We start from the raw sequence: 9678 nt of genomic DNA, 5'->3' as shown, positions 1-9678 counted from the left end.
TGAGAGGCATCCTCCTGTTGACGTCAACGTGAATAATATCGAGGGGCCATAAAATGTTAACTCGGCGCCAAGTAGTCGCGTAATGTTATTAGTTTTCTAGAGAGATTAATATTAAATATTCAAATTTGTTTTTCAAGATGCTTCAAGGAATTTAATAGAATCCCAAAGAAACTCCAGCATTTGTCATTCAAATTTGGTTCATAATACCTGGTCCAAACAAAAAATTCTCTATTTTCTCTGCAGAGAAAATAAAGACGTCTTCTCGCTGTTATATGAGACAGAACCACATTCCTCCACCTAATTTCAAGTTCATTCTTATATTCCCGTATTCTTTACATTAAAATGTACTGATAAGCATGTTATCCAAGAAAACAATATTCATATTTCACATACAGTGAGTGCAAAAAATATTCGTACAAAGAAATATTTTTAAAAAATTAAATATTATCCAGCGAGAAATGAGTCATCGAATCAATATCGATAAAATGATTTCAACACCAATTTTACGTCGATTCGACGTTTAATTAATGATCGTTTCTTGCTGGGTAATTAACAATTTATTCATAAAGTATAAAATAGACAGTATGTTTCTTAAAATTATATATACCAAAAAGATGTGTATTAGTTATAGAAAATATATTACCTGAAAAATAAGCGAAAATTAAAAGTTCCATTGTTTGAATGCTCAAAAAGTATTCGTACAGTCGAGAAATTTAGCTTATAATATTAAAATACATGCAAAGCTCATTTGTATTGTATATGTTAGAACAGAATGTATTCATTGTATAAAATTAATTAATGTTTATTTTCTACAAATAAAACTTTTTTTATAACAAATTTCCTTGTACGAATACTTTTTGCTCTCATTGTAAGTTATTTTTCTCGAATAAAAAAATTTAGAGTTAAGCAAGCAGAGAGTTAAGGTAAAATAATTCGCACGGATATATATGGTACTTTTCCACGCGTAAACACTTTCTTTAGGGTTTTATAAAATTTTTCAGGTCTCCATCAAATTCAGGATCAATTTCTATGCATGTTAACAGACGCGCGCAATCCTCTTGTTGCGTAATTTTATATTATTTCCTTGAGAATCTGAAATACTGTTTTTGATGTATTGTGTTAATAAATTTTGAAAGATGGAGGTAATGAGTTATAATTAATAACACAACAGGAGGCAGGCGCCAGACATCCTCCTTCCTATGCAAATCACACTATCATATAGAGGTGCGTATTATTTACTGCATATAAAACATGCACGAATTAAGAAAACACGGTTTGCAAGTTTCGTAAATATTTCAATCGGTCTAATCAATAATCAATCATGTTTTGTATAGAGTGTAGATTATATATGTGATTATAAGGATACGAAAACTTGTATGTGTCAAGGTAATATCTCGAAATGTTATGCGCTCTTATCTAAAATTATGCTTTGAGAGAATATAAATACAGACGCACATAGTAAATATAAAAATATATTTTGTGTTTGTAAAACGGTTACAACAGCAATTTGATTCGACGGGATATCGAATCCAATGTGTAACACATTTAATAATACGCATTTAAACAAAATTCACAAGTAATAAACTTTTAAAACACACATATATATATATATAATAATAACTCTCTCTCTTCAGCACATCTTCTGTGTTCCAAGTACAGAAGGGACTTTGTTCATATTATTCGACAATATGAACATCATTTATACATTACATAAACATATGTTCGTTAATTGTCATATAATCTTATATAATATAATATAATATATTTAACGATTCAATATAATCTTCATCACAATGTTGCTGTATATTTAATGTCTCCCGTACGCATGATTAGACTTATGAGCTGTAAAAGAAATATTTTTTAATTGTAAATTTCTTAATACAAGAATATCAACACTTACGTTTATAAAACTCTCCCAAGAAGTTTACGTTAGGCACTAGAGAGTGAACTTTGGGTAAAACCGTAGCTTTTGATACTAGATCAGCGTTTACGTTCCAAATCTAAAAAAATAATTTTTAATTCTATCTGATCAATTCTATCTGATCAATTCTATCTGTTTTCTTAAATATTGCTGTCTACTTGATTCACGACGTACATACTTGAATGAAATCTTCCCTATCACGGATAGATACAGTCACGCCACAAATTTCATCATCCTGCGCCACATCTGAAGTAAATTGTTCCCCAATAGCTGCAAGTACTACTTCTTTCCATACTTGTTCCTAAAAAATCAAATATTTGTCATACAAAATAATCAATTATTTAAAAGTTCTATGTGCAGGAAAATAAGACGACGATTATCTGAATAAAAATTTGTGCTCGTATAAATGTATTAGAATATTTACGGTATCAAATTTATGGCACTTTAATCTCCAGGTACCACCCTTTTGATTCACTTTGTCTTCCCATAAAGGGTATCTGTCATCTCTCATTAAATGATAACTGTATTTAACCTGATGGCAAAAAGAAATAATTTATTGTGAAATATAAATAACAAATTAAATAACAAATAATATGATAATGTATCATAATACAGTGTCAAATAGTACAATTAGATATTAAATAGCATAATATAATTTAAACAATAATATAATTAATGTCAATTATATAAATATCTTAAATAAATTTTTTAAATTTTTAATAATATACTATAATTTTAGAAATTAATTACAACAAACATAAAATATATATGAAAAAAATTTTTCTGTGTATAGATTTTTTATCATACCTGCATGTCCCCGGCATTCGGTATGTTATTAAAGACTGCCCAGAAAGTTTGAATAGTATTTACGGTATAGATTTTCTGCAAGTTGTTTTTGTATTCCTCAGCGGTTGTACCAGGGATAGCTCTGTCAATTTAATAATTGTTTTGAATTAACGACGTGTTGAAATTTATGATAGAAATAATTTGATTCTCTCTCTTGCATCTGAAATATAAGTCTCTCCAAATTCAATAAGTAATAATAGGAAATTTCAATTAAAATGAAAGAGATAAAATTACATAAACTATAGAATAATACTATTTATTCTTTGTTTAGTTATACATGTATAGTCTGATAATAAAGTTCTCGGACTGCAGCAATAGAACACATATATCAGATAACAAAATGTCATATTTTATCTTTCAAAGTACCTCTCCACGACATCAATCCATTTCACATACTTTATTTCATACAATATATTTCACACATCTTATTTAATATAAAGCTTCAAAATATTTTTTAAATTGTTGGGTTTGTTAAGATTACCCATCCATAGTCAAACATAGCTTTTTCGGATTTCATGTCGTTCCCAAACCTTAATCATTGAAAGATAAAAATATTCAGAGGATTGTGCTGAGCATTCAAACTACAGTCTTTAAAAAGTTTAAAATTTTATTTTAGCATTAAAGATATGTGAAGCGTATTAATTACTACACAGAGAAAATTATTGAAAGAAGATATTTGAAATATATAATATAATAATTTGTTATCTGAGATATTTGTATGATTTTATTGTTGCAATCCGAGAACTTTATTATCAAACTATTAGATGAGTTACAAATTTTGATACGGTGATGAAAAACGTTATTTGAAACAGGAAATATAAGTAAATTACGATATATGTAATTATGAATATAATTATTTATAATTATTTGAATTCATTGGCACTTCCGGATGCAGTAGTTTCTTTAAATTTTACAAAAATAAAAATCAAGAGAGAAGATTATTCTATTTCGCGTATAAACGTACTGTGTACTTATTATTTATCTGTACAACAACAATTAAATATATTTGTTCAATAATAATAAAGAGAGTAAAAAAACTTACATGTTATTTATTATACCCGACGTTATTTACTGATTTCATTTTTAGAACACTCTATATAGTCGTATAATTAAATGCATAAAATTCTCTTGAATGATAGTGATAAACGTGTATCGTAATTTATTAATAGAACACATAAATATGAATGTATACGAATGAATTTTTCCTCTATGACGCAATGGCGGTTACGAGAACAGAAAAGTAATGTGCATTTATGAGGACGTAATGTGTAAATTAATTTCGCGCGTATTTGCATTGTACGTTGGATTATTTAAACAAAGAAAAATCAGGAATAGCGATCTCGTGGATGTTGGACCGATGATTTTTCGACGGCATTTCTCGCAAGCGTCGTTTACAGTGTCAACGTTTATCAAGAGCGACGACGATAAGATCGAGATGCACCATCGCGTTGGGATGCATCGCATTATAGAACGGGAAAAACAAAATCACTGCGTTTGCTCTCACTTGTCGAGCCAAAAGGTCCAGGGCGTTTGCAGCGGAATGCCGGAGTCCTCATCTTTCTGGATTACGTTAACGGCCTCGTCCGACAACGCCGGCGTTTTCAACAGGTCCGCTGAGGTACCCTCCTTCGTTTCACATTCCGCCGCGGCCATGTTCGAAACGAACGATGCAGCAGCGCTACAACGTCTAAAATCATGTGATGATCACCGTTGCCGTTGTTGTCGATGACTGCGGCGAGAACCGATGACGTTTGTCGACTGAGAAAAAAAAGGAGATATAGCGGCGAATGCGATAGAATATGGCACGTCTTCGAGACCAGCGCGCTCCGATGTTGCGTTTGAAGTTGGATGAAGTTCCATCGAACGTTTCGCAAACGTTTAAATCAATTTACTTTTAGTCTCTATTTCAAATGTATTCTCCGCTTACGTAAAACTGAATAGGAATCATTAATAAACTTTAGGTCTGGAAGTTTTTTGGATTAATAAATAATTTATGTATCATCATCTTCAATTGCTAATCATCTTCAATTACAGATAAAATATATAGTAGTTGTCAGAGAAATCAATATATGTTGCATCTTACATAAAAACAGAGTTTAGCGTTTTCTTTAATTTATAAAAAACTCTTGGAATATATATATATATATGCTTCTCATATATTTAGTGCGCTCAAACTAGGCAATATTATTTTAAAAAATTAATTTTAAATTTAAATAATTTTTACATAATTCAAGATAATTGAAGAGCATTGACGTTATCGACTATTTCTTATTCACAAAAAAAAAATTTTACAGGAATATATAATGTAATTTAACATAAAATATATATACGCATTGAGTATGGAATAACCACAAAGTGAAAAATTAATTATTGCATTATTCTTGAATATTCATGCTGAATGAATAAAAACGGTCGATAATGTCAATGCTCTTTTATGTATATGTCGTGTTAAGAAAATTTAATACAAATTGTGTTGATATTGTTTCGCAAGATTTAACATAACGACGATTTAAATATTAATAAATCTATCTGTCATATTAATAAATTTATCTATAACATTTTCCTTCAATTATAAAATAATATAATTTTAATATATTATAATGTTAAAGATGTTCTAATAAATAATTACAAAGGATGATTCTTTCTCCTTATATCAATTTAAATTGCAAACTTTACTAGCAACGAAAGAAAAATTCGCATAATCTATTGAAATATTGTTAGTTACCCGACTAGAAATTGATAATATATCATAAGGATAATTTTAAGACATGCCTTGTTAAGGTCATCTCGATTAGGCCCTTATCATTACACAATCGGATTAATCATAATACAATAATTGATTAACTAGCAATGAATCTTTCGAGCTATTGTGTCTACATACACCGCTTGTATAGATAAACGCCGGATATCTATCATAATATGCAGATTGAAAAAAATGCAATACACTCCCTAAGTCATGTGTTTGTCATCACAATGCATGCAAAAACACACACGCGATGCTTTTCTTATATAAAGAAGTCCTAGTTCTTCACGCATTGTATTTTTGCTCTTAGCAGAGACTACACGCCGATGTCTAATATCAGTAATAACATTTGTTAATAATAGATAAGTCGATCCACCTTGAGAAGGAGTTAATCTTTGTACTTCACATACACATTGCGCTCAGCATGTGTGATAGTGAGACTGTACATATTATTTTCATAATTGCTAGCAATGTGTCAGTTACATTCACATGTGTGTCATTTAGCGATTTCATTTTGTATAGGACAGCAAATAAGCAAGTATTTCTATTTTCCTGTTTTTTTTTTTTTTTTTCGAATATTTCACTCTATACGAATCTATTTGAAACGATTAAATATCCATATTCAAAAAATTTTTTAAAGATATTTTTTTAAAGAAAAAATTTTCAAATTTTTCGAGAGTTTTGTCATTAACACTTAACTGACGGATATCAAATCCATCCTTGTTTAAAGAATTGTTGAGGCATTACTTATTTTACCTTTTCCAACAACTTGATTAAAAATTTATAATTACATATCATCAATGAAAAAATTATAAATGTCCATACAGTAGAAAAAAACTGTTTTTTATTTGTATCTCGTAAATGTATTTTCTTTTCTTCTCTCAATTATATTCAATAATAATATTGATATATTCTTTAAAGAAGAAAGGGATTCGTAAGCATTAAATTTTAATTAAAAAATTTAGTCTATAGTATATGTAGAAATTCCATTATTAATTCAAATAGATTATCTGTCGTAACCAGCTGTCAGGCGTCACCGCTCGCTTCTCGAGAATTAAATTAAATTCGTTTATTTTGGAACACCCTGTATAAGCACATCAACACAACACACAGGCAGACATGTACCTACACAGATAGACTTGTTTCAAAGAGTATCTTCAAGCCTAGTGCCGATGGCACTCGTTGATATTCGTGGTCGGGATACGGCAGCGAGCGGCGAGCCTCTCTCTCCGTCCGCGTCTTTCATTTCGGAGATGTCTTTCCGAAGGCATCATCATTTGTGAACGGGAATGCCGTTTTGTTCACTGTTGCTTCGCGAGCCGTGACACGACACGCTCACGTAAACGCCCGTAATGCTAAATTTAGTTCTCGCGTATCGAAATCGCACAGTATATTCTTCTACCGTGGCATTGGGCTTGCCACACGCGCGCGTACGTTGTGCCACGAAACGAAAGGTTCCTTGTGTATTAGGCGACCGTCCTATTAGTCGAATTAGGACATTGACCTTTAAGGGACTTGTGCGTATCTTTGAACAGCGCGTGTAAAAGATTCGGCAGAAGTACGTCCAGTCGAACAATGATTGACAATCCAATGATCTTGGCAGGACATATAAAACGGAAAGTTTTAAAAGATGCAGCGGGAAAATGTTGTATTAATCACTTTTTTAAATAGAATACATAAACAATGTCGCTTAAAAGCATTTTAGTTTATCTGGGAAAAAATTTAAAATTATACGTTATAGTTTTGAGAATAGTAGAGAAAGGTAAGTAATAAAAATAATCATGCGAAACGCATGATATGTTTTATTATAATACGAATAGAAACTGTCGCGTAACTTATTTATTTATAGTTATACGTAACGTATATTAATTCATATTTTATATGTTTAACGTCTAAAAAAAATATGTATGAAAAATTTTCGTGACTTAGGTGAGCTTTTTAGATTCAATACTGAATTATTTCAATTAATCAATTATTCATTTTATTTAGTGGCCTTGATTAACATTTTTATCTTTAAATTTTTATCTCTAAGCTTTCGATTAGTCATCAAATTATCTTGAGGTATTGTGAATTTCTACTACAGAATTCATATTTTTGTCGGAGAGTTAAAAAATTGTAATTCGCAAGCAACATTTACGGTGCTGTATTTGTATGTATTATATTGTTTCATCACCCGTGTGTGTATAACTATATAGTTATGAACATTTCATAATATTAAAGATATTCCGGTCTTTTGTCAATTCAGAGTCTATATTTTTGTGCCTCATTTTTCTATTCCTTTCGATTTTCGTGAAGGTCAATTTTAACGTAAAAAAATATACTAATTTAAATTTTAGATAGAACTGTGTACTCGATATATATGTACATATCTAATAATTATCTTACTTATTAGCATATGCTCAGTAATGCGCAGTAGGTTATAATAGTCATTATAAATTCAATGAATTCATAATATACTTTTTAATTTCGTATAATTTCTACGAAGACTAAAATGTTATGTAAGCAAACAAGATAATTAAAAATTTTATCAAAGAAACTATGTTTTTGCTATACTGGAATTTAATTTTTTACCTAGCAGCAAAAAATGTTTAGACTGCCGAATAGTTGTAAACGGATATGTCACAGAGAACTGTTAGTTTTTTCTCTCAAAAAAATTGCCTGCGAGCAGTGCCTATTTGCCGATTACTGCGGTAAAAGATGTTTAAATGTTGATGATAAGCCGCGCATAAATAACAGCCTAAGTGACTTCCTGTTGAGTTGCATTTCGTTCGCTTGTGGCTACGTGGAAGAAACTCAGCATTGCTTTTCACACATTTCCCGATGAGAGATGCAAACCAACGCTAATTACCAACACATACTTAGGCAAATGTTAAACTTATACTATTCGCGCCGAAAATGGATTTTTCTGATCACGCTGATTTCGTGCGTTGTTCTCATTATTCTTGTCACGAAGTATCCGTTTGTTGAAAATAATACAATAGTACGCGATACGTACCTGGACGATGTACCGGCAAATTTATATCAAACAGGTGAGAACCTTTTAAAGAATGTTCTTTTCAAATGTATTTTTTTCTTTAAAATAAGATAGTTACAATTTCGAATATGATACAATTCTGAATAAAATAAAATTTGAATCCAATTTTCAAGATGCATGTTTGATTTTTTCTTATTAAATAGTAGTCCTCCCGCTACACAATGAGAACCAAACTTGAATTTCCAAACTGAATTCAAATTTTATTTTAGAATTGTATAACGTTCAAAATTGTACTACCTTACCATAAAGAAATAGTTCTTTATTTCAAAGGCAATAACAACACATATATTCTTCTTGTTACAGTGTTGGACACATGGTACAACTTTTCCAATAGTGAGTAATTCTAATAATTTATAAGTTATTTTAAACGATAGTTAATAAATGTCAATGTATTATAATCTTTACAGTTTCAGTAAATGTATTTTGTATAATAAACAGATAATTGTATAATTTCCTATTGCAAGTAGAAAAGAACTGATATGTGAAAAAAATACGTGAAAAATAGATTAACATTCATGTTTTTACAGAAATCTTCATTTCGAGAAAATTATACTTGAACAATGGAAAATTACATCACTCTCATATGTTATTATTACTCTCTTACTAGACCATGATTGTAAATTTAATTAACAAAATGCGATCCAGGCATCTGGCATATATAGCATTGATATCACGTGAAGGTACAATACGTCATTCTGTACGCGCTTGAATTAGGCAAATAATAACTTCAGTAATAGAATCACGTATTTAAAATACGAAGTGATAAGTTAAAGCTATGTCTATAAATACAATTTTAAATCGAATAAAGATAATATCTATAAGAGCCAAACACAGGATGTCTGTGTGTAAAATATTTATTTAATTATTAGCTAAAGTACAGACGTTTCGATCCTATTGCGGATCCTTCTCAATATCGCAATCTACTTAAATTACTAAATATTAAAAACGCTGATAACAAACAAATACAACATATAATTGTAAATCGAATTAAGCGACATGTAGCCGTGTCATGTGATGTAAAGCAGTTACATGTTAAATGTTTGGGATCGAAACGTCTGTACTTTATCCAATACTTAAATAAATATTTTACACGCGGACATTCTGTGTTTGGCTCTTATATATATATATATATAT

At 30.0% G+C, this 9678-nt stretch overlaps 2 protein-coding genes across 4 annotated transcripts in view; one reads left to right on the top strand and one right to left on the bottom strand.

Moving 5' to 3' along the window:
- Nucleotides 1-1485: 1485 nt before the first annotated feature.
- On the bottom strand, nt 1486-4574 carry LOC108751005 (eukaryotic translation initiation factor 4E type 3-like). The gene is made up of 6 exons (XM_018490924.1): nt 4272-4574; nt 2729-2849; nt 2346-2453; nt 2100-2222; nt 1901-2000; nt 1486-1842 (listed from the first exon to the last, which is right to left on the bottom strand). Exons 1-6 carry the CDS (start codon nt 4418-4420, stop codon nt 1808-1810), a joined length of 636 nt encoding a protein of 211 aa, XP_018346426.1. The 5' UTR covers nt 4421-4574; the 3' UTR covers nt 1486-1807.
- Nucleotides 4575-6658: 2084 nt separating this feature from the next.
- The window catches only part of LOC108750995 (protein Star-like), a 5499-nt gene continuing 2479 nt past the window's right edge, over nt 6659-9678 (top strand). Inside the window, exons 1-3 of one of the 3 annotated variants that reach the window (XM_018490910.1) lie at nt 6659-7272; nt 8089-8539; nt 8848-8877. In XM_018490910.1, the coding sequence (XP_018346412.1) occupies nt 8338-8539; nt 8848-8877 (232 nt within the window). In that variant the 5' untranslated portion in view covers nt 6659-7272; nt 8089-8337. Of the gene's footprint in view, nt 7273-8085; nt 8540-8847; nt 8878-9150; nt 9225-9678 lie in introns of those variants that run through there. The other 2 variants (XM_018490909.1, XM_018490911.1) reach the window with 2 other exon arrangements.

The sequence above is a fragment of the Trachymyrmex septentrionalis genome, unplaced genomic scaffold (assembly GCF_001594115.1).
Source record: "Trachymyrmex septentrionalis isolate Tsep2-gDNA-1 unplaced genomic scaffold, Tsep1.0 scaffold40, whole genome shotgun sequence".
Lineage (NCBI taxonomy): Eukaryota > Metazoa > Arthropoda > Insecta > Hymenoptera > Formicidae > Trachymyrmex > Trachymyrmex septentrionalis.
Note: the sequence above shows the minus strand (reverse complement) of the source record. Positions and strands in the feature narration are given on the sequence as shown.